At 54.9% G+C, this 24,922-nt stretch overlaps 2 protein-coding genes across 2 annotated transcripts; both read left to right on the top strand.

Annotated features, from left to right (window-relative positions):
• The first annotated feature begins 6,685 nt into the window (after positions 1 to 6,685).
• IQCN (IQ motif containing N) lies at positions 6,686 to 16,249 on the top strand. Its single transcript, XM_060006477.1, is given in 5 exon segments — positions 6,686 to 6,689; positions 6,873 to 9,553; positions 9,556 to 10,053; positions 15,351 to 15,969; positions 15,972 to 16,249. Coding segments are annotated over 5 exon segments (4,080 nt in total).
• A 956-nt stretch (positions 16,250 to 17,205) lies between these two features.
• CIST1 (colon, intestine and stomach enriched 1) lies at positions 17,206 to 21,083 on the top strand. Its single transcript, XM_060006478.1, is given in 6 exon segments — positions 17,206 to 17,291; positions 19,374 to 19,437; positions 19,439 to 19,540; positions 19,543 to 19,720; positions 20,773 to 20,918; positions 21,036 to 21,083. Coding segments are annotated over 6 exon segments (624 nt in total).
• Positions 21,084 to 24,922: the final 3,839 nt, after the last annotated feature.

A 24,922-nucleotide genomic window follows, 5' to 3' on the forward strand; every position in this document is an offset into this window, starting at 1 on the left:
ATTGAAATACAATGTGTCCTTGGTACATTGGTGTTAATTCCTGGTTTCACTCTTCTGTCACACTGGTCTCTTTGTCTAGTCCTGGATGGGAACCATACTGTGATTATGATGGCTTTTTTTTTTTTTTTTTTTTGCGGTACGCGGGCCTCTCACTGTTGTGGCCTCTCCCGTTGCAGAGCACAGGCTCCGGATGCACAGGCTCAGCGGCCATGGCTCACGGGCCCAGCCGCTCCGCGGCATGTGGGATCTTCCTGGAGCGGGGCACGAACCCGTGTCCCCTGCATCGGCAGGCGGACTCTCAACCACTGCGCCACCAGGGAAGCCCTATGATGGCTTTTGAGTATGTCTATAATCTGGCAAGTCAAAGTCCTCTTTACTACTCTTCTTTTTTTTAATATATAAATTTATTTATTTATTGTTGGCTGCGTTGGGTCTTCGTTGCTGCGCGCGGGCTTTCTCTAGTTGTGGCGAGCGGGGGCTACTCTGTTGTGGTGCACAGGCTTCTCATTGCGGTGGCTTCTCTTGTTGTAGAGCACGGCCTCTAGTGTGAGGGCTTCAGCAGTTGTGGCTCGCGGGCTCTAGGGCGCAGGCTCAGTAGTTGTAGTGCACGGGCTTAGTTGCTCCGCAGCATGTGGGATCTTCCCGGACCAGGCTCGAACTCATGTCCCCTGCATTGGCAGGCAGATTCTTAACCACTGTGCCACCAGGGAAGTCCCAACTACTACTCTTCATGATCTTCTTGGCTACTCTCATTTACTCTTCCTTCTGAACATTGAAATCATTCCATGTTCAAAAAACTCCCCATTGGGATTCTAATCGGGCATGAATTACACTCTATGAATTGTGATACTGTGTAATAATTTATAGGAATTCTTTCTTCCTAAGCACATGGTACATCTTTCAGATGCTTTTTGTCTCTTTTCCTGGCCGTCACATAACCCCTTTGGCTTTTGTGTAATATTTGTTCCTATGAATTGTGTGTGTATATATATATATATATATATTTTTTTTTTTTTTTTTTTTTTTTTTTTTTTCTTTTTTGGTCATACCACACAGCGTGTGGGATCTTAGTTCCCCGACCAGGGATTGAACCTGGGCCCTCAGCAGTGAGAGCATGGAGTCCGAACTACTGGACCGCCAGGGAATTCCCTGAATTGTATAGTTTTGGACATCACTGTGAATGAATGGTATTTTTTTCTCATTTCCATTTCCAGCTGGTTTTACCTCAAATACAGAAGAGCTGTGGGTTTCTGTATGCAGCCATGTGCCTTAGGAGATTAGAAAATTAGAATCTCTTGGGTCTTCTAGGTTGACAATTCCTGCTGAGCTCTTCTTTTCAAACATTTACACTGATTATTCAAGTCCTTGTCATCTTGTTTTGCTGTAACCACCAAAAATAATGATACCCGCAGCAAGGGTGGGGCAACTCTTTCTCCTTCCTTTAACAAAAATGACTTCAGTATTTCACCATTTAAAATGACATTTGCTGTGGTTTTGTAGTTAGACTTACCAATTTTAGATACTATCCTATCTATTTTTAAAAATGTTTATTAGAAATAGCTATTGGATTTGATAAAATGCTTTGGCCAAAATGCTTTGGCCCTTTTTGAAAAATCATATGGCTATCTTCTAGATTTCTAGGTGTAATGAATTACCTTGGGAATATTTAGAAATTGAACTATTTTTACATCTTTGGAATAAATAGCACTTGGGTATAGTATTATTCTTCTGATAAGTGGTCACGTTTTTAGTATGTTTGCATCTTATCTGTCGGTGAGAGCTAGATTGTGGTAACATTTTCCTTTTTTCCTTCTTTTTTTCTTTTTTAAAAAGGAAATTACAAGGGTTTTATTCTTTTTCTATGAGTTTGTTTTTGAAGTCTCATTCTTTTCTTTTTTCAAAAATGTTTTTCCCCAGTTGTATTGAGATGTAATCGACATACAGCACTGTATAAGTTTAAGGTGTATGTACAGCATGACTTGACTTAGGTATATCATAAAATGATGACTGCGATAAGTTTAGTGAACATTCATCATGTCATATAGATCCAAAATTTAAGAAAAAGAAAAAAATTATTTCCTTGTGATGATAACTCAGAATTTACTCTCTTAAACATATGGCACATATGACATACAGCAGTTTGAATTATTATTATTTTATTTTATTTTATTTTATTTTTTTTTGTGGTATGCGGGCCTCTCACTGTTGTGGCCTCTCCCGTTGCGGAGCACAGGCTCCGGACGCACAGGCTCAGCAGCCATGGCTCACGGGCCCAGCCGCTCCATGGCATGTGGGATCTTCCCGGACCAGGGCGCGAACCCATGTCCCCTGCATCGGCAGGCGGACTCTCAACCACTGCGCCACCAGGGAAGCCCCAGCTTGAATTATTTTAATCATGTTGTACATTATATCCCTAGTACTTATTTATCTTATAACTGGAAGTGTGTACCTTTTGACTGCCTTCATGCAATTCCCCTGCCCCCATCCCTACCCCTTCTGGTGACCACAATCTGATCTCTTTTTCTATGGGTTTGTTTGTTTGTTTTTGCAGTATAATCGACCTACATTAGTTGCTGGCGTACAATGTAGTGATCTGATATTTCTATACATTAAAAAAGGATCACCATGTGGAACATTGTTTTAAAATATTCTATCTGTTATTCCTATGTTGGAGTGAAGGGGGTCAGGTTCCTACATCACATCATTCTGCCACCTTGACTAAAAGGCCAAACTCCCTCATTTTTTCTATATCCTTTTTTTGGGCTGCGTTGGGTCTTCGTTGCTGCATGCAGGCTTTCTCTAGTTGCTGTGAGCAGGGGCTACTCTTCTTTGCGGTGCCCAGGCTTCTCATTGAGGCGGCTTCTCTTGTTGCAGAGCATTGTCACTAGGCACACGGGCTTCAGTAGTTGTGGCAAATGGGCTTAGTTGCTCCACGGCATGTGGGATCTTCCTGGACCAGGGATTGAACCCGTGTCTCCTGCATTAGCAGGTGAATTCTTAACCACTGCGCCACCAGGGAAGTCCTGGGCTATTTTTTATGATTATTTTTTAAATTAATTAATTTAGGCTGCATTGGGTCTTCGTTGCCGTGAGTGGGCTTTCTCTAGTTGTGGTGAGCGGGGGCTACTCTTTTTTTTTTTTTTTTTTTTTGCGGTACGCGGGCCTCTCACTGTTGTGGCCTCTCCCGTTGCAGAGCACAGGCTCCGGACGCGCAGGCTCAGCGGCCATGGCTCACGGGCCCAGCCGCTCCGCGGCATGTGGGATCTTCCCGGAGCGGGGCACGAACCCGCGTCCCCTGCATCGGCAGGCGGACTCTCAACCACGGCGCCACCAGGGAAGCCCTGGCCAGACTTTTAATAGCAGACCTTAATTTCTTCTGTTCCCTTTTAAATGTCCTATAATTGGAATAACCAATCTGTCCTCTTTTATGTTCAGCTTCTTTCACTCAAAACAATGTATGTGAGATTTCTCTATAGTGCTGACCTCATTCTCATTGATGTGTTGAACGGGTATAAATAAGTCAGTATTTCTATTCCTATTCGTTCATATTAATATATTGATGAATATACACTTGATACTCATTATTCTGTTGATGGGCACTTGGGTGCTTTCTGGTTTGGGGTGAGTATAAACACTTAGACCTCTTGAGTATATATGTCAGGGTGGAATTGTTGAGTTCCTGTCAAGATATGGATCGTTTCTGCAAGTGGTTGTGACATATTCACCTTTTAAATTTTAGCCATTCTTTAGCCATTCACCATTTCTAATGGCTGGATAGTATACCACTGTATGAATATTCAATTGATTAATTTAAACCACCATTTGGCTTGTTTGCAGTTTTGATTCTCAAAAGTATAGAGATGAACATCCTTGAGTACTTTTCTTTATGCACTTGTAACTGCCCCCTAGCAATCACCTTTTTGGTTATTTCCAGTTTTGTTTTTAGGTACAAAATAACACTGGATATATGTAAAATAGATAACCAACAAGGGCCTACAGTATAGCACAGGGAACTATACTGAATACCTTGTAATAACCTATAATGGAAGAGAATGTAAAAAAAGAACATATATGTATATATATTTAGGTATGTATAACTGAATCACTTCTCTATACACCTGAACCTAAGACAGCATTGTAAATCAACTATATTTCAATAAAAATTTTTTTAAAAACCCCACTGGAATAGACTTCCTTGCACATTCATCTTTTTTTTTTTAATCCAAAAACGTGTGTGTGGAGGAGATTCACTGACAATTGTAACAGAAGTGCCAATTCTTAAAAAAAATTAAGTTATTTATTTTTGGCTGCATTGGGTCTTAGTTACTGCGCACGGGCTTTCTCTAGTTGTGGCAAGCGGGGTCTACTCTTTGTTGCGGTGTGCAGGCTTCTCACTGCGATGGCTTCTCTTGTTGTGGAGCATGGGTTCTAGGCACACGGGCTTCAGTAGCTGTGGCATGTGGGCTCAGTAGTTGTGGCTCGCGGGCTCTAGAGCGCAGACTCAGTAGTTGTGGTGTACGGGCTTAGTTGCTCCGTGGCATGTGGGATCTTCCCGGACCAGGGCTCGAACCCATGTCTCCTGCATTGGCAGGCAGATTCTTAACCACTGTGCCACCAGGGAAGCCCAGAAGTGCCTTTTTTTTTTTTTTTTTTAAAGAAGATGTTGTGGGTAGGAGTTTATTAATTAATTAATTTATTTTTGCTGTGTTGCGTCTTCGTTTCTGTGCCAGGGCTTTCTCTAGTTGTGGCAAGTGGGGGCCACTCTTCATCGCAGCGCGCAGGCCTCTCACTATCGCGGCCTCTCTTGTTGCGGAGTACAGGCTCCAGACGCGCAGGCTCAGTAGTTGTGGCACACGGGCCCAGTTGTTCCGCGCCATGTGGGATCCTCCCAGACCAGGGCTCGAACCCGTGTCCCCTGCATCAGCAAGCAGATTCTCAACCACTGCGCCACCAGGGAAGCCCCAGAAATGCCAATTTTTGATGGTGGCTTTATCCTACCCTTTGGCCTAACTGGTATTTCTCTAGTTTTACCTCTGAATGAGCGAGATTTGCAAAGAGAAAAAAAAAAAAAGTTGTGTTTTTTTTTTTTTAAAGACAATTTAGTTTTTTTGCTTTTAACATCTCTTTTCGTTTTGGTCTTGGGGACAGAGCCAACCCAGGTCAGTGTAGCTGCACAGTGCATGGGCTGAAGGGATGAAGGCTGCTTCCTCTTGCAAGCTGGCTTCTGAGATTGCACCTTCTCTTCCTGCTTTTCCTCCAGGTCTGTGACCCTCCAAGGTATGAAGTCTGACTGGTCCAGCCAGAAGGGGGTACTTCTGCAAAGTAAGTGTCTTATGCTCCAGGTTATACATCAGGGCTGCTTGACAGTGTCTGAACTCTCTCTGCATCAAAGTACTTCTTTTTTTTTTTTTTAACAGCAGATGGACTAAGATTTATTTATTTACTTAACATTAACATTTAAAAAGATTTCATTTATCTCAGCAACTTGAAAGACAATTGAGTGTACTATTAAAACACTTGAAATCCAGAGACAAGAAAGATCCCAGCGCCATTCTGGAGGTGGCGTGAAGATCTGTGCCAGGCCTCCAACCTAGGCTAGGCTCTGCCATGAAACTGAGACAACCTAAAGATAAGACAGCCTTGGCCTCGTTCCCACTGGGAGACAGCCCTAACTGCTCATGAGTAAGAGAGAGCTAGATTGTACTGACGACTGGTTCCTCATGAGTCATCAGGAAGGTCAGTTGGTTCTGTCTTCAGTAGGTAGTCAAAGTACTTCTGAAAGCCAGTCATGCCCTCATTCTTCCCTCTACCGTCCTTCCATCTGTCATTGATCTATCCATCATCTACGTTATCCCCCATTCATTCACTGATCCATCCAGCCATTCATCAGTCCACCTCCTATTTATTGATCTCTTTACCAATTCCTTCAGCTTTCTTCATTCACACACATTTATCTACTCAGGTTTCACCCATCCATCTGCCCACTCATCTCTCCTCCCTCCCTCCATCTATCCATATATCCCGCCATCCACCCACCCATCCACGCATCTATCCATCCACCCACCTACTCATCTATCCATCCATCCATTCCTCCAGCCATCCATTCCTCCATCCACCCACACATCCATCCATTTATCTGTTTACTCACTCATCCATCCATCCATCCATCCATCCATGTGTCCATTTCCTTATTTACTTATCTGTTCATCAATTCATTCGTCAACATCATTTACTCATCCATTTGCAGCCCTACCCTTCATCCATTCCTCCAACCCATCCAGCATTCATGCGTCCACTGATTTATCCATTCAGTATCTAGCCATGAGACCATCTATCCATCCAACTTTCAGTCCACTCATCCACTCATTTATTGGTCAAGCTAGCCACCCAGCCAATACCTGTTCAAAGCTTGGAGCCCAGCCCTGTGACTGAGATAGGGCCACAGAAGTGACTCAGACTTGGTTCCCGCCCTCTAGGAATTCACAGTCGATGGAGGAAAGCAAATAATAACACCAGGCGCATACACACACAAACAGGATATTTCCAAAATACTGTGATCAGTGCTGTACTCACAGTATGTTCCCGATACAGAGGAAGGTCGAAAAGCAGATAGGTGGTCAGACATTCAGGTGAGAACGTGCCCTGCGTGCTGGTGTTGGAGTAGCCCCAGGATGATGAGGGAGACATGGGTACCAAAGGCCACCTGGGCATGTGGCTGGGAGAGAGAGGGCCTGCCAAGGAGAGGAGGAAGGTGGCAAGGTGCCAGGAGCAAGAAGATGTAGGTTCTGGGGTGAGTGCCCGCCCCAGCCAGGAGGCCTCGTGTGTACATTACACTGCTCCCTGACCACTTACTTCCCTATAACCCCCCACAGGCAGAGCTGAGCCGCCTAGGAACCAAAGCAAGGCAGCAAGCAACACAGCTACAGGTGTCACCCAGTGGGCAGAGCTCCTATCAGCCGTCCCCAACCTTCAAGACAAAGTGGGGACACTGCGTCTGCAGCTACAGGTGTCACCCGGTGGGAAGAGCTCCTATCAGCCCGTCCCCAATCTCCAAGGCAAAGCAGGGACACTGCATCCACGGCCCCGGCATGAGCCGCCTGCATCCAAGGAGACCCTTGTGCAACAGCCAGACAAGGACGAGACGGTGGCTCATCATGTCCCATGCCTCCGGGCTGCGGTGGAGAGCCAGACCTTCAAGAATGTCCTGGTGGACGAAATGGACATGATGCTGTCCCACGCAGCCACCCTCATCCAAGCCAACTGGAGGGGCTACCGGCTCCGGCAGAAGGTAATCTCTCAGGTGATGGTGACCAAGGCCATCCAGGAGGCCTGGCGACGCTTCAGCACCAGGTGCCTCCTCCAGTCTGGCAAGACGGTGGAGAAAAAAGTGAAGGTGGAGGAGGGGGACATCCCTTACCACTCGCCCCGGCAGGTGCGGTTCCAGCATCTGGAAGAGGGCAAGTCCCTTCTGGCCCAGCCCACCATGGTAAGCAAGGAGACCCAGTTTCCTTCCTCCAACGGCCTGGCCGCTTGTACCCACCAGCTGGCCTTGCTGCAGTCCCAGGGCATGTCACAGCCGGGTACGTGCTCTGTCGGAGGCCCCAGCGTCGCCTTCCTTCCACACCAGACCGCTGCCATCAGACTTCCGTGTCCTGTGAGTCCAGAGGCGAAGTGCCTCCCATGCCTGCTGACAAGAACCATCAGAAATGCCTGCCTTGTCCACGGAGAGGGGGACATGATGAAGACCAAGCAAGTTACTGCCAGAGCTAACAAGGCAGGAGGCCCGGGGCCACCACCATCCGGAAGATGTGCCCAGGCAGTTCAAGGACAACTCAAGAGCCAGACCCAGGCCCACATGGAAGCAGAGGTCCTCGAAGGGCCACCACAGACAGGCCCAGCACCCGTGATAACCAAGACCCCAGCCCAGACGTGCCCACAAGCCACAGTGACCAAGACCCTACTCCAGTCATGCCTAGCAGCCACGATGAACAAAATCCAATCCCAGCCGTGCCCAGTGCCCATGATAACAATAACCAAAACCCCATCCCAGCCCTGCCCAGCGACCCCGGTGACCAAGACCTCAGTTCAAATGAGACCATCAGCCTCGATGACCAACACTTCACCCCGGACACGACCAGCAGCCATGATGGCCAAGACTCCACCCCAGTTATGCCTGTTGCCCTCAACGTTCAAGTCACCAACGCAGACACGCCCTGCAGCCACGATGACCAAGGCCCCACCCCAGACGTGTGCAGCGCTCGTGACGGCCAAGACCCCACCCCAGGTGCGCCTGGCAGCCACGATGACCAAGACCCCATCTCATCAGACACTCCAAGGCGTCTCGGTGACCAAAGGTCCTCCTGCCCAGACACGCCTGGCGGCCACGGTAACCAAGACCCCAGCTCAGTTACGCTCAGTAGCCGCCATCCTCAGGACCCTGTGCCTGCCCCCTCCAGCAGCTGAAAATCTCAAACCTCCACCTTCAGCATTGGCGGCAGCTGGAATTCCCGACACCTCCTCCCACACATGTCTAAGTGGACTGAAGGCCAAGGCTGTGGTGAACGCGAGGCAGGCAGCAGGGGTGACCAAGGTCTCACCCCACCCGTACTTGACTAAGGGAAAAATGAAATGCTTCCCCCCATCACATCTGGGGGCTGGGGATCCCAAGCCTACAGCCAGGCCTCCTTCGGAAGGTGAGAAAATCAAGGACTTCTCCCAGAAACGGGTGAAAACAGAAACAGCGTCTAACATCAGTGAGGCCATGGAAGTGCCCGTGGTGTCGTCCTGGTCAAAAGTGGCTGAGGATGGGAGCAAGCAGGCACACCTGAGGACGGATGTCGTGAAGGCCCTATCCCAGGTATGTGAGCCTATAGAAACAGCTGTGGCACATCTGGGTACATGTCTGCCTCAGGCACAACCGGCCCCGTGTTCGACCACAGGCTCGCCTCAGGCACGTCTGCCGGCCGAGCTGACCAAGCCCCCGTCCCAGGCACATGTTTCTACCAAGCTGACCAAGGGCCCGTCCCAAGGACATCCACCCCCTGAGCTGACCACAGCCCTAGCCCAATCACATCTGTCCAAGGTGCAGTCCCAGGCACATCTGCCCACCACGCTGACCCAGGCACCGTCCCAGGCACATCTGGCCACAGAAACGGCCAAGAGCTTCCATGCAGCCCGCCAGGCCGCTGAGCTCAGCAGCAAGACCCAGTGCCAACCACTCCTAGTCGAGTTCAAGGCCTCCACCCAGCCCTGCCAGCATGTTGGCGCCCTGCCCCGAGCCAAGCCAGAGGACAGATTGACCCAGCTCCTGTCCCACATCTACGTGCAGGGCAAGGCCACCCAGGGCCCACGCCAGGGGGCCTCTGAGAGCCAGAACACGCTGGTGCCTCTGCTGGCCTCTGCTGGGCACACCACGTGCAATGTCGAATCCTGGGGGGACAGGGCCCAGCTGTCAACAAGCAGCCCAGCCCCACCTTGCCAGGAGGAGCTGGCAGCCTCCCAGCTCGCTTCCCTATGTGCTGAGCTGGCTGCCCTGCTGGGCTCCCAGGAGAACCTCTCCGCGCCCTGCTGGCAAAAGCCCTCTCCCAGGGGAAAGTGAGGGCGGCCCTGGACCAGGCCCTATCCAAAGAGGTCTCGGGAGCCACGATGGCCAAGGCCCTGCCCCAGGGCATCCTGGGCACGGCGCTGGTGAAGGCGCTGTCCTGGGGCAAGCTGGCCACCAGCCTGTCCTGCGCCCTGGCCCGGGGCGAGCTGCGGGCAGAGCTCCCTAAGGCCATTCAGGGCAGACTGGCGGACGTGCTCAGCAAGGCCCTGATGGAGGGGGAGCGGGCCACCTTGAACCAGGCCCTGTGTCAGGGTGAGCTGGGCGCAGTCCTCAGCCAGTCTTTTTCTCAGGTGGCCCTGAGGTCTGGAGTTGTCCTCCCCAAGGCTGCCGCGAAAACGGCGGGAAGCAGGGTGACTGTGATGCCGACCCTGGTGGAGGTGGACTGCAGGAGGAGCCCGTCGGCTGCATGGGGTCCCACCCTGGGCCCCATGAGACTACAGCCCAGCAAGGTCAGGGTTCACTGGGGTGGGGCCTCGGAGGGTTTCATCACAGGCTGGCCCTCCAGGCTCTTGGAAGAGGTGGGGGATGGAGCCATGCTCGGGGGGTCACCCTGCTCCTCGGTGGTCTCTGTGGGCGCCTCCTTGACTGCTGGACCCCTTGACCATTCATCAGTATCCCCTGATTGCTGCCCTGGACCCCACTCTGTCACAGGAGATGGGACCCAGCAGAGACACCCTAAATCTGTACCTGACCCCCAAGGTCCGTGAGGCAAATGTGTGCCTGCACCCAAGGGCTAGTGAACTGGCCTCAGATCTCAGTCCCATGGTGAGTGAGGTGGACCCCAATTTGCCCAACTCGCCCCACCAGCAGCCGCCCCCCAGTCTGTGGCAGCCACTCATTGCCAATGGCGTGGGCCCAAGCATGAGCCGGCCGTCATTGGCCAGTGGCAGCATGACCCCAAGCGCCCACAATCCACACGAGGTCAGCAGGGCGGCCCCACGTCCATGGGCGTCGTCGGGGGAGGGCAGGGTAGTGGCACCGGGCAAGCTTCCCGTCACTGCAGGTCGTGGGAGGGGCACCCACTCCCACCAGCGTGCCGCTGCCTATGTGGGGTCGGCTTGCGGGTGTCAACCCTCCGGGGTCAGCAGGGTACCTCCCGGTGTGTGTCGACCCTCAGTGGCCAGAGGTCCGCAACAGTCATCTATGGTCCCTGAGGAGACCATGCAGAGAACTCGGTCCCCAGATCCTAAACGAGCCTCCATGGGCACTAGGGAGATGACCAACAAGGTGACCCCAAGTCCACCACATGCCTCCACGGTGAGCAAAGCACAACCACAGGCCCCCAAGGCCTGTGTCATAACCCCAGATCTCCGGCCCGGCTCCGTAGCTCCTGGTCATCGCTGGGCACTCAAGACTCAGGTTGATCCCAGTCTGTTCCAAGCCTCCCCAGGCAATAGGCTGGCGCCCACCCTTCCCCGTACAGCCATCCCTGGGCAGGAGAAAAATCAAGCACGGGGTACCATTTCCACTGTTCACTGCCCACAGGAGCTGGTGACTAGCCATATACTTAATGAACTGGTGTCCACTTTGCCACAGGGTCCAGACAGTGACCTGGCCAGAAGCTTCTCCCAGGGCTCCACAGACTATGGCTCCAATGTGAGCAATTCCCAGAGCTCACTGCGCAACTGCAGTTCACTCAGCCTTTCCTCCAAGTCTGTGGCCAGCATGACCGCTGTTGACCTGGTGGAGGAGTAGTCCTGGGAAGCCAGCTTGGACAGGGAGCTTCATCTAGATCCTCTCCTCTCTGGGGCGCCTGTGGAGAGGTCCCAGGGACCTGGGCGCATGGAAGAGTCTGAGAGAGCAGGCCATGGGCACATGACCCCAAACCTCCACGACCGGTCTTCTGCAGCTTCAGAACTGATCCCCCTTCTGCGTCACAGTTCAGTGGCCAGTCACATGACCTAGAGTGTCCACTGGGGCTCAGATGATGAGGGAGATATGTCCTCAGGCCAAAGCTCCATGAATCTGAAGGAGAGCTTGTCCCAGAAACCCTATAGGACTGGGTTGACCCTCAGTCTGTCTTTGAGTAATGTGGTCCCTATGGTCTATTGGCGGCCATCTGTGGCCGGTAGGTTGACCCCATGCCTATCCCAGCCTACAGTAGCCAGTAAGGTCTCCCCAGACCCAGACCAGCTCTCTGTGGCCAATAGAGTGATCGCCAGCCTATCTGGGCCATCTGTGGCCAGTAAGATGACTCCCACCCTAAGCCAGACATCCAGGACCAATAGGGTGGCCCCTAGCCTAGCTCAGCCATTGGTGACTGATGGGTCCCCAGCTTTGCACAGCCATTGATGGCCTGTAGGGTGGCTCTCAGCCTAGCCCGGCCATCCATGGCCGGTGTGGTGGCCCCCAGCTTAGCCCAACCACCTGTGACTGGTGGGGTGGCCCTGGGCCTAGCCCAGCCATCTATGACCACTGGGGTGGCCCCCAGCCTTGCCCAGCCACCTGTGAACAGTGGGGTGGCCCCTAGCTTAGCCCAGCTGCCTGTGACTTGTGGGGGGACCCCCAGCCTAGCCCAGCCACGTGTGACCAGTGGGGTGGCCCCCAGCCTTGCCCAGACACCTGTGACCAGTGGGGTGGCCCCCAGCTTAGCCCAGCTGCCTGTGACTCATGGCAGGGCCCCTAGCCCAAGCCAGCCACCTATGACTGATGGGATGACCCCCAGCCTAGGCCAGACATGTAGGGTTGGTGGGGTGGCCCCCAGTCTAGCCCAGTCACCTATGACCATTGGGGTGGCCCCTAGCCTAGGCCAACCATCTATGACCATTGGAGTAAACCCCTGCCTAGCCCAGCCATCCTTCGCCAGTGGGATGGCTCCTAGCTTAGGCCAACCTCCTATGGCTTATGTGGTGGCCCCCAGCCTAGGCCAGCCATCTGTGGCTGGGAGGGGGATGCCCAGCCTGGGCCAGCCGTCTGTGATTAGTGTATCGGTTGTGCACTCTGTCAGCCAAGTTGGGCCCGTAGCATGGGTTCAAATCTACTGTCCTCAAGGGTGAGTGCAGTGGCTCCCCGTCAGCGTCCTTCCTCTTTTGCCATTGAAGTCACCTCGTGTGCACCATGTCCATCAGTGGCTAACAGCGTGGGCCGGGGTCTGAGCCAGCCAGCTGTGTCTACTAGGGTGGGCCCGTGTCAAGATCCTCTGATGGTTAGTGGGGTGACCCCACATCCCCAGGCCCCTGAGCTCCGCAAGGTGGCCCTTGGGTTCCATCAGCCATCCAGTATCAGTGGGAGACACCCAAGCATAACTGAATAGTCTGCTGTCACTGTTTCAGCTCCAAGTCTCTACCAGGCATCTGTGGCCCGTGGAGAGGACTCTCGTCTGGGCCAGGGAACTAGTATATCTCAGGGGATTCTGTTCAGGGGCAGGGCTACAAGCGTGTCCCAGGGCACCGTGGCTGCTGGCATGCTTCCACATTTGGAAGCTGCTCGTGTGTTCCTAAGTATGTCTCGGGTACCTGTATCCCCTGGCATGTCAGGGAGTATGGGGTGGAGAAGTGTGGTGACTGGTATGGGCCCAAGCCAATCTCAGGTGACCGGGGGCGTGGCCCCCATTACATCCTGGGCCTCTGCGGCTGGTGCCCCCTTGATTCACGAACCAGCCTCAGAGGCGGGACCTGGCTTCTCTCCAGCTTCAGTGCCCGGTGGATTGGATGTGAGTTCATCCAAGTTTTCCCTCACCAATGTGGGCCCCAGCATATCTCAGGTCAATGTCGATCTCCCAATATCTTTGGACCAACAGTGTCCTTCTGTGCTTCCAATCTCCAAATCCAGTTACCAACAAGCAGATGCTGTCAGCCAGGAGCCTGGGATGGGCATGGCCAGTGGTGTGCTGCCAGGTTCTGTAGCCAGTAGGATGACCACAGCTGTGGCCTCAGGTACTAGGGCCGGTGGTATGACCCCTAGTCTTTCCCCAGGGTCCGTGATCAGGGGTGTGGGCCAGAGCCTTCCTCAAGGGTCCATGATGAGTTGTGTGGCCCCAGCCTTCCACCAGGTTATATGGTCAGTGGTGTGGTTCAGACCCTTCCCCCAGGGTTCGTGATCAGTGGCATGGGTCAGGGCCTTCCTCCAGGTTCTGGGGCCAATGGCATGGCCAGAACCCTGCCTCTGAGTTCTGTCACAACTGCAGTGTCCCCCAGCCTGAATGCAGCATCCGGTGCTGGTGGGAAGAGGCAAGGTCTCTCTGTAAGACCGTCAGCTAGTCTAACTGCTCCAAGCCTGCTCCTAGGTTCAGCGGCAAGTGGGGTGGGCTCAAGTACCCCTCCTCGTCCTGTGGCCTCTAGGGAGGACCCAGCATCTATGCCTGGGGGACTGGATCAGAACCTAGTTCTGGAGTCCATGGCTAGGACAGCTGGTCCACCCTCCACAGTTGGAGGCGTGGCCCAGAGCCTGCCCCAAGGGTCCATGCTGATTGGGCTCTCTCCTCATCAATATCACGGAGCCCTGGCAGGAGAAGCGTCCACAGCCTCCTTCCAGGCATCCCGTACACCTGGCCTGGCCCAAGCTTACCTCCAGGAAGCTAATGGCACAGCCAAGGGAGTGTACCAAGTGCCTACGGTTCTGCAAAGAGCCTCACAGTTGAGCCAAGCTCTTGGGATGATGCTGTCTGAGACCACAGGCCACCAGACTGTGATAAAGCCAGAGGACCTGGACGAGGCTTTGCCCCAGGGGTCCATATCCAACTGGGAGTCCGAGGTCCTTGAGGCAACCCCGTGGATGTCCCATAGTCCCCTGGCAACTGACATCGACCACAGTCAAGAATTCCCTGCAGAGGATCAGACTCTTGCCGAAGACCAAATGCCGCTCTTGGAGGAGGCGGCTCCCAGCTAAGCTATGTCTATGACCAGCGGCATGGCCTCTGTCCCTCCACAGTCCCCGAGGTTTGCCAAGCACTCCGTGGCCAGTGGTGGCACCCCAACTCTGCATCAGAGGTCAGCCAGCAATTGGGGGGCCCCCAGTTCCCACCTTGTGGCTGCTAGTGGGGTCCCTGGTGCGCAGACAGGGTCTGTCAAGGGCACTTTGGCTCATCAGCAGACATCAGTGTCTCACGCTGTACCCCGGAGCCCCTCCATGGTTTATGTTGTGCCCCAGAGCCCCTCGGCGGCTCACGTGTCCCGGAGCCATTCCCATGGGATGATGGCTTCTACTGTCATCTCAGGGTCACCCAAGCTGGCCCATGGCAGTACTATTGGCAACCGGTTTACACCCAGGATCTGTGGCTGGGATGGGGACCCCAAGCACTTCCCGGAAGTCAGGGGCCACCAGCGTGGCCTCACACGTGCCACTTCATCCACCCCTGGTGAGAGGGGTGGCATCCAGCGCGCTCCAGAAGCCAGTGTCTGGGGGTCTGATTCAGGATGGCCGTGAGTCCCTCGGCCCTAGAAAATCCTTCAGGGCCACGCATGATGTCCGTTTCCCACAAATGCCGGACAATTCTGTGGCTGGGACGGGCCCCGCCCATCAGGAGCAGAAGGACGCCCCCAGGTCCTCACAGGAAGTTCCTAAACCTTCCACAGGCGCACCGCTGGCCCTAGCGCCAACAGTCTACACTGGTGAGGCGGCACCACGGATGGTCTTCCCTAGGCTGAATCCGGGGGTTCGGAGTGTGTCCCTGGGCTCTGAGCCTTCACCGAGTGGTTCCCGGCGGCCCCTCTTTAACCAGGAGTCGCCGCCGGTGTCTCGGAATTCCCTTAGCTCCGTGGCTCCTGCAGACAGTCACGGGGCATCCCTGACTCCCGCTGTACTCCAGGGTCCTGAGGACAATGGCGTGTCTGGCAGCCAAGCGTGGAACTCTGCTGTCCCCAGCGTAGCGGTCGGGCCCAGAGACGGCACTGCGGCCCCTGGGGGCGCGTGGTATGTCATGGCGGCGGTGGATCCCAGACAGCCGGGGGAGCTGGTGACGTCGTCGGCGCAGGCTGTGGAGGAGATAATCGTGCATGCGGTGGTCATCCTCCAGGCGTGTACACGTGGCTTCCTGGTGCGCCGTACCATCAAGGTGTGGCATCAGTGGGCCATCCCCATCCAGGCTGCCTGGCGTGGCTACCGTCTACGGCGGGACCTGGCCCGGCTCTGCAGAGCCGCCACAGTCATCCAGGCTGCGTGGCGAGGCTTCTGCATCCGCCGGAGCTGCACCCAGCAGATGCTGCTCCCAGGCATGTGGGCTGAGACGGGCAGCAGGGCCAGGACCACGTCTGATCACCGCTGCTTCCAGTCCTGCCACCCACGTGTCTGTAGTCTCTGCCAGTCACTGAGCTCCGGACTGGGGAGCCCACCCATCGTGGTGATGCTTGTGGGTTCCAGCTCCCGCACATGCCACATATGCAGCCATACCCTGCCCACCCGGGTGCTGCATGGCACGGGCCAGGGTGCTGCGGGCCAGGCCGGCATGCCACGGGGCTGCCTCACCCGGTCAAACCCCCAGAGCCCCGGCAACCCCATCACCAGAGCCAGAGCAAGGCAGCCACGGCCATTCAGTCAGCCTGGAGGGGCTTCGCTGTACGCTGCCAGCTGAAGCAGCGGCGGTTAGCAGCCAAGATGCTTCAAGCCACCTGGCGCGGCCATTGCACCCGGGCCTCTCTCACCACGGATGCGCTCTTGGGACCAGCGGCGTGGGACAACTCACAGCACATGCCGTGGCTAGGTGTCTAGGACCTTGGCTTACCAGTGGGGGAACACCAGGGGAGGAGCCATGTGGCTCTCTGGGTCTAATGAATAAAGCCCTCCACAGTCTGGGTCTGGGTCTACCTATGCTTACGGGGGTGTCTCGGGCATGGTGCGAGGGAAAATGAGAGGGATCTGGAACATCCTGGACAGGAGGGGCCCAAAACTTCCAACCATGCAGTTGGCACCTAGGGTCTGTGGCTGGGATGGGGACCCCAAGCCTTTCCCAGAGGTCAGGGCTGCCAGCGTGGCCTCATACGTACCATCATATTCATCCACGGCTAGCAGGGCAGCGTCGTCGGTTCCAGATGGAGGTACTCCAGAAGCCAGTGTCTGGGGACCTGGCCTAGAATGGCCACCATGGGTCCCTTGGCCCTGGAAAATCCTACAGGTGCATGCATGGGTGCCTCATTCAGGAATTACTAGAGGGTTCCAGCCACATCCAGATTTGGGGGGATGCTGGGCCCAGCCCCAAGGGGCCCCAATCTGGGTGAGAGAGAGCCGTACATAGACATCCCCAGCTGGTGGGATCAGGGACAGGACAGAGAGGGAGAGAGGGGGCAGCCTGGCCAAGAGGAGGGGTAGAGGGGGGTGACAGCGTGGGTGTGGGGCAGCCATAGAGGGGGCACAGAGAGATGGGGGCTCCAGGGGGAACTAGAAGGGGCAGAGGGTATCCTGAGGGGATAGGCAGAGTGTAAAGGCTTCAGGGTCATGAATCAGGAGGGTTTGTTAGGAGAGGTGGAGGGGTCCAAGTGCAGAGGGGGTCAGGAATGTCGCCCCTGGTGAACCGTAGCGCCTCCCAGAGGCCCTGCGTCCGGAAGCCCCGCCTCCGCCTCGCCCCTGAGCAGCTCCGCGCGCCGCCAGCAGGGAGCGCACAGGTGTAAAGAGCAGGCACCTGGCCACACACCTGCGCGGAGCCCGCAGTCCCCCCTCCCCACGCAGGTATGGCGGGCTCCCAGCTGCCGCAGCCGCTTCTGTTGCTGCTGCTGAAACCTGGTGAGTTCCGGAACTGCCAGTGTCACCTCTACAGGTAAGAACAGGTAAGAAGGAGATCCAGCTTCCAGGAAGCTGGAGGGGGCATATGGCCTAGCCACACGCCTGGCATCTGGACTCCTCCCTTAGGCCACGCTGCTCTGGCACTCCATCCCTCCCCCCAAAAGGGCTGCTCCTTCTCCCAGAAGCAAGGTGGGGAGGTCGTGAGAACAGTGGGAGCACCACCACCCTTCCACCCCCACCCCCAGCCCTGAGGCCGCCAGTTCGGCCACCCCAGCATAGCCTGAGCCAGCGAGAGGCTGGTGAATGCCTCATACCCAGTTTGAGGTTCCGTTTCAAATCTCAGTTTTTCTTAGCCAGACCCCAAAGGGAGAAGTGTGAGGTCCCCAGGACCATGGGGGTGCGGGCGGGAGAAGGGCTCACTTCCTGGTCGCTGAGCATCTATGGCTCCCAGAAGAAGTTCTTGGCACCTGACCTAATTTCTTTCTGCTCCCCTATAAGACAGTTCCCAGGGTGGAGATGTCATCGCTCTCTCTGACCCATGTCCCAGCCCCAAACCTGGAATATCAGAGTGGAGGCCACCACACGTGAGACTCTTATAGCAGACAAGGGCTCCACTCAGAAGGCACCACGTTTATCCCCATTTCATAGCTCTGGAAACTGAGGCTCAGGCAAGCTGAGTCTCCCAGCCTGTGCCAGACCCAGATTAGAACCAGCTGACTTGGCTCATGCCAGTCTCCTGGTCTAGGAGTCTCTGGGCAAAGCAAACTCCTGGCACAGTGCATAGAAATAGCCCCATTTTACCTTCTGGTCAACTCTCCAGCTGCTCATGAGTGTCTGCTCTGTGCCAGGCACTCAGTAGAGTTTATGTCCTCAACAACCTCCTCCTTGCAGGCCCACTAGTTTTCCTCAGTTTGCTTTAGAAGTTCAACTCCTCAGAGGTCTAGCTTGGTTTGGGGTCCACTGTGGCCCCTGAGTCATCTTCATTTCAGCAGATAACTCTTCTCATCTGTATTCTTCCTCAAATAATGGTGGGAGGCCTTTTGGGGAGGCTGAACTCTTAGTCCTTGACTCCTCGGAGGTCTTTGAGGGGTCTTCTTCTCAGTTCCCCACCAGTAAAATGGGGATGAAGTCAGGCCAGCGCACCATGCCTCTTCTAGACTCATCTGTCATCCCCGTGGGGCCTGGGAAACTGGACAGAGAAACAGGGTCTGCATGCGGACCCTGCCCCTTCCTGGGGCCAGTGCCAGATATTATTTCTGCATTTCTGCTGCTTGGGGTGAGGCAGGGGAGGAAGCACAAAGATTGGTCCAGGGCAGAGTGGATGGGGTGGGGCAGGGAGTGGTTGATGAATGAACTTGCAAGCAGTTAAGGTGCCCAGCAGCCTGGAACTGGGAAGGAAGTAATTGTCGGGGGGCAGCCCATGAAGTCTTTACCTACCCTCAGCCTGGCTTCTGGGCTGCGTGTCTAGGATGGGGTAGAAGCTAGGGAGCAGCTGGAGCAAAGTAGTGGGGGCTCCAGAGTCTTAGAGCCCAGGCCTCTGTGCCCCCCCCATGGGGACCTTCCAGGTACCTGGGGAAACAGATTAAGGCTGATCCTCCTTGGGAGCTGAGAGGTGGATCTCTGCCGTCAAACATCACCTGGTACCAGACCTGTGTGAGCTCTCAGAGACTCTGACTTCCTGTGATGTCCATTTTACAGACAAGGAATCCGAGTCCCAGAAGTTTTAAAAGAGTTGCTCAGCATGCTGCTTGGGTTGCAGCCATTCCCCATATCCAGAGATTTCTAGACCCCTGAAGCAAGAGTAAGGGGCAGGGAGGGTCCACCCTGAACTGGAACCCTGGCTGTGGGAGTTCAGATAAGGAAATTCAGACAAGGGCACCTCAGTTTCCCACTAAACACTCACGTGGTGCACTACATCCTCCAAGTCTCCCTAAGCGGTGGGTGTCGTCTATCTGACGTAATAGGGAAAGAGGCATCCAGAGGGGAGTCTGGGCCAGGGTCACAAGCCCTTGTTCCTAATCATCTTCTCCCTGCGACCCAATGGTGTTTTCTTTTCAGGTGTTACAATCTCAGAGATGGAGAACTTGACTTCCTAATCTCTGACTTCTCCCTCCAGCCACCCCTGCCCTACTTCAGTGGAAAACCACAACAGCCAAGAGAGCCCAGAGACAGGCTCCACCCCCTCACCCTAGCACCCCTAGTTCAGAGGCAGGTTCCATAACCCCCTCAAATTCAGGGGCAACCTCCACCATGCAGCCCATCTCCTCACAAGCAGAGAGACAGTCACCCACTCCAGCTCTGGCTCTCCCAGTTCAGAGCACACCGTCACCTCCCACTCTAGCCCCCTGAGTTCCGTCTCCTTGACCACCCTGCATCGGAGCCCCACTCACCCCAATCCCAGCACGGTGCCTTCCTCCGTGTCCTCGGCCACCCCTGACGGGACATCCGTGGCCTCTGACCTTGGTGAGTATTGGGACATTTGGGCAGATGGGGGATGGTTGCGGATACCAGGGTGCAGTTCTGAGATTGGCCACCAGGGGGAGACACAGTCCTAAGAATATGCTGGGAAGGGCCTCTTCTCCCACCCCAGCATCACCTAAACCTCTTCAGACCTTCTTCAGACCTTCTTCATTCCAAGCACGTTTTATTAAGCACCTATCCTGTGTCGGGCCCTGTGAGACACAGTTATGTTGGGAGACAGGTTATAAGTAAATTACATATTTGTTTATAAAAGAACAAAGAGCAGGATAACGGGTTGGAACGTGAGTGCAAAGGTTCTGAAATTTTTAAAGACCAAGGTCTTGGTTTGAAGGAGGCAAAGGAGGGAACCACGCAGGTAGCTAGGGAGAGAACAGCCCAGGCAGTGAGCACAGCAAGTGCAAAGGCCCTAAGGTAGGACTGTGCCTGGTGCATCTGAAGAAGAGTGAGATGGCTGGAATGGGGCGAGTGGGGGTACTAGTGGGGAGCAGTGAGGGTGAGGAAGTTGCAGGGTGTGATCATACAGGGCCCCAGGGGTCCAATAGAGGCCAAGCATTTTCAGAGGGTCTAGAAAAATCTGTCATTCAAAATAATACATTGTCTCCAAAACATGCAAAGAAGAATGCAAACACGAAGCGTAATAACATTTTGCTTAAAGTCACAGGATATAAACCATCTTCACGAAGTGTCAAATTTTGCACGTATCCTCAGAAAGTCGCTGCATTTGGAAACAGAGTTCTAGGTTGGATTATTTTTTTCACTTTGCAAGAACTCCCAGAAGTGGCCAACAATGGCTGTGGAAACACAGTGAACAAAATTGATTGCTTGTGGACAAATATATTCAAAAGAAAAAGAAAAAGGAAAAGAAAAACAAAAGTAAAAGAATAAAAATGTGCTTGAAAAAATGGTTACAGCAGAGACTGGAGAGGGAATTAAGCACAGCTTCCTGAGAGGGGACTTAAAGGGCACTGGGCCCTGGTGGGTGTCTCAGCCTTAGAAGGGATGGGGTCTAGGGCTGACTCAGAGCTCCCCTCCAGGTGACACTGGAGCCCCCGAGTTGCACAGGAACCCAGGTGTGGTGGTGGCCGTGTGTCTGCTGGTGTGTGTTTTGCTCATCTGATGTGTGATAATGGCCGTGAGGTGCTGCCACAAGGGCGTGTCTGAGTTCCAGAAGCTAGATGAGGTATCCATGGGGTTGGGGGGAGGCTAGGCTGGGGGGATGGCCCTCCCAAGCAGGGCAGGCCCCTGCTGCAAAGCCCACTGGTGCCTGAACAACCTCTTGTGTGTGTTCCTCCTTCAGGCGCGTGTGAGCTGAAGGTCATCCTCTGCCCGTCACACACTGGAGTGATCCTCAAGAGGCTGGGATGGGGGGCTTGGATGGGGCTGGGGTGTCTGGAGAGGGGCAAGGCTTGTGGGAATAAAGCCCCTGCTGTTCCTCTGAGGCATTCTGAATCACGGATTCATTTGACAAACATTCCTGAGTGTGTACTATGTGCTGGGGTCACAGTGGGGACCATTTCTCCACCCTTACGGAGCCAACAGTCTCAAGGGGAAAGACTGACGACAGCCAGGGGATCAAGTGACATAATTTCAGATGGCTGAGGGCCAGAAAGTTACAGATTGGGGTTGTGGCTGGACCCCAGGGTCCCATGTGTCCAGGTTTGCAGAGAGGGTAGGGAGGTCTCTCTGGAAGGTGCACCACGAGGCTCGTGGGATCTTAGTTCCCTGACCAGGGATTGAACCCGGGCCTTCGGCAGTGAGAATGCAGAGTCCTAACCCCTGGACCGCCCAGGGAAGTCCCTGGAAGGTGATATTTGTGCCAAGACCTGAAAGGGCGAAGGAGCCACCCTGGGGAAAACCAGGGAATGTGTCCCAGGAAGCAGGCACGGCAAGTACAAAGGCCCTGTGGTAGGAAAAACTAGGGGTGTTTGGGAAACAACAAAGAGGTGAGCAGGGTCAGAGCTGGGTGAGGGAGGGATCTGTGGGGCACCAGGTGGGCTATGGGAAGAAGTGTGAGTTTTAGCCAGAACACCATGGGGGAGTCTCCAGCCAGCAAGTTCCAGAATCCGACCAGTCTTCTTTCAAGTCTTTAGGAGGGCAGATCAGCAGGGGTAACCAGGAGGCAGGGACAGCCTGTGCAAACGCTTAGACACTGGAAAGGGCCAGAAGCATGCAGAGAACAGGGAGTCCTCGACTCCCATTGTCTCAGTTCTGTTTCCCAGGGTCTGAGCATGGGCGTCCACTCTCTTCCCTCCCATTGTACAGGATGGAAAACTGAGTTTGGGGAGGGGCAGGCCTGGGACTGGGGACCCTGGTGGGTCTGTGGGTTCTTCTTTCTACCCACTCCGCCCCCAGGGATTTCCCAGGCTTCTCTAGCAGATTGGGACACCGAGGCTGCAGGCTGGGTCTCGACCGTGTGCCTTGGCCATGACTCCGGCCTGGAGCTGCCCCCTCAAGGCTGAGTTTAACCCACAGTGAGATGGGTGGTCAGAGAGGCTGGGGGTCAAAGTTACCCAGCACATCGAGGTGAAGCCCGCCCAGGGGAGGGTCATGCTCTGATGATTCTTGGGGGCAGAGGGGACAGCAGGGCCTCCCAGGCAGGCAGCAGGTCTGGTGAAACATTAACTCATGGCAGCTTGGGAAGTGGTAATGTCACATGAACCCTTTTCCCCTGGCCACAGCCCTCCTCACCCCACAACCCCTCCTGGGGGCCCCAGGTTCCTGCTGCAGCTCCAGCCCCCACTGTCTGTAGAGAGTGTTGACCAGAGGACCAGAGAGGGTCATCAATCTGCCTGGGGCAGCAGAGCACGGTGGGCAACTTTCCCGGAGCCTCCAGGGACCTCCTGAAGGCCATCTTCAAACTCCTGAAGACATACCTCATGGGCTCTGGCTGTGAAGCCCATGTCCCAGACCCCAGGCTGGTAAAATCCTCCTCTTCTGACCTCAAAACTGCACCTCTCTCTGCCTCTCTGTCTCTCTGCTTCTCTTTCTCTGTCTCTGTCTCCATCTTTCTGTCTCTCTCCATCTCTCTCCCCGTCTCTCCTCTTCTCTCTCTGGCTCCCTCCATCTCTCATAAGCAAACGCTAGAACAATTCAACTTAACACCTGCCCACTCTGGGCCCGCCCCTCGCCCCACCCTCCCTCCCCCTGCAAACACACGTGGTCACTCGCTCCTGGCCACTCTCTCTCACACCTTCTTGGTGACACCCTCACACCCTCCCAGTCGCTCTGCCCCCCACCTCCCGGCTGGGTGTATCCTGCTCAGGCCTGGCGCTCAGACAGTTAAGGGGCTCCACTTGGGCGGGGACCCTGGGCCGCCACTTGGGCAGGCTAAGTCCTCCCCTCCCCCGCTGCCTGCGAGGTCACAGGACTCAGGCAGGACTCAGTGGTGGCAGTGAGCGTCAGGCCTACCCAGGCCTCGCAGAGCTGGTGTGAGTTTGGGGGGTTCTCAAGTAGTGGGCTGGGGTCCCTGCACCCTCCAGAGCTTGGCTGGGAGCTAAATGGATCCCCCATGGGGCCAGGGGACTTCCTCCTGAGGGTCCGGATGCTCCAAAACTGCTGACTTGGGCAGGGAGCTGGGAGGGGGCTTGGGGAGTATGTCTGGGCACCGAGCCCACTGCCCTTAGACGGAAGCCCCTGCAGAGGACCGGGTGGCTGCCCCACACTGGTGCCTGTGGTCTGGCCCAGGTTACCTTGACTGAGTGTCTGCGGGCTCCAGGAGAGGATGCAGGGTATGGGAGTGGGCTCCCTGTCTAGGGGGGGGCTCTCACAGGAGTACAGCAGGGCTCTCAGAGCCCAGAGGTCTCACGTCCATCTCCCCAGGTTCAGAGACAACTCCTGCTGCCATGAGGCGCAGCAGAACAGCGCTCTCCTTCCCGCTAAACGAGGTGAGCAGTGGGGAGAGGGCTGCGACTGAAGTGGGGTGCCCTTGTCCAGGCCATGGGGGAGGGGGGGTTCCAGTACTTGGAAACACCCAGAGCTGCCTGGAAACCCACTTACAGATGGGGGAACTGAGGCCCATAAAGGCCACTAAGCCTCGATCCAAGTATCCAGTCCCGGGCTGCAGCCATTGCTTTTGGGAGCAGGGGACCGGGGTGGGGGGCATGGGGGAGGGAGGGCACTAGGGACCCTTTGGGTATGGATGCAAGGTTTTTGATTGCCCAAGGAAAAGGGGGCCTGGATGCCCTCAGTCCAGGGTGGGGAGGGCGTGAGGCCAGACATTCGGGGCAGGGAAACTGAGGCAGGAGAAAATGACAGTAGTGAGTGGGGAACTGGGCAGGAGCTGGATCTGAATCCCAGGCTGATGCCTGAGTGGCTGCTAACTTCTCTGGGACTCTATATGCTTGTGTAAAAAAAGGTGGGGGCTAACATTTTGTGGCTGGAGAGAAGTCAGGATGAGGTGGGCCCCGGCAACAGGCAAGGTCCCACATGCTTTTAACTCATTGAGTCACACCCCAGCTGTCTGTGGGAGGAGGAGAAAGATAAGGGTAGTCCCAGTTTACAGATGAGGAAACTGAGGCCCAGAGAGGCTACCTCTCCCTTAAGGTGAATGGTTGAGCAAGATTTGAACCTGAGTCTTTGGGACCCTTGTCTGTGCTCTGAACCCCTGCCATTGAGCTGAGCCCCCAACTGCTCCAACCGCCCAGGAAAATCCCTGGCCCCCCTGTTTAATGTGGTGTGTGATCAGGCAGCTGACTCCCTCTCCAAGTCGCACCTTCCTCCTCTGCAAAGTGGGGACCACATTATGCTCCTCCAAACACTCAGTTTACAGCATCAGTCATTCCACTTGCACGTGGAGTGCCTACTGTGCTGGGCCTGGGAACATGGAGGCTCACAGGCTGGGCAGACAGAAATTAAACCAAGAAAAAGTATAACCTCTGGAGGTGGGTGAATGTGAGTAAGGCTGCCCAGGCCGGGCAGAGAGGGCTTCTCTGTGGAGGTGACTTTTGAGCTGAAGAATGGATGAAAACGTGCAGCCAGCCATGGGGAGAGCTGGGGGAAGGGAATTTCCTACAGAAGGCACAGCCTGTGCAAAGGCCCTGAGGCAGGTTTAAGGAGCAGCTACGACAAGGTTGGTGAGGCTGAGGCAGGTTGAGTGAGGGGAGAAGAGGAAGGTGAGAGGTGATGGAGGGCAGGGACTAGGGCACGTGGGGTCTTGGGGGCTGCGGTGAGGGGTGTAGATTGTGA

This window comes from Delphinus delphis, chromosome 3 (assembly GCF_949987515.2).
Source record: "Delphinus delphis chromosome 3, mDelDel1.2, whole genome shotgun sequence".
In the NCBI taxonomy this organism is placed as follows: Eukaryota; Metazoa; Chordata; class Mammalia; order Artiodactyla; family Delphinidae; genus Delphinus; species Delphinus delphis.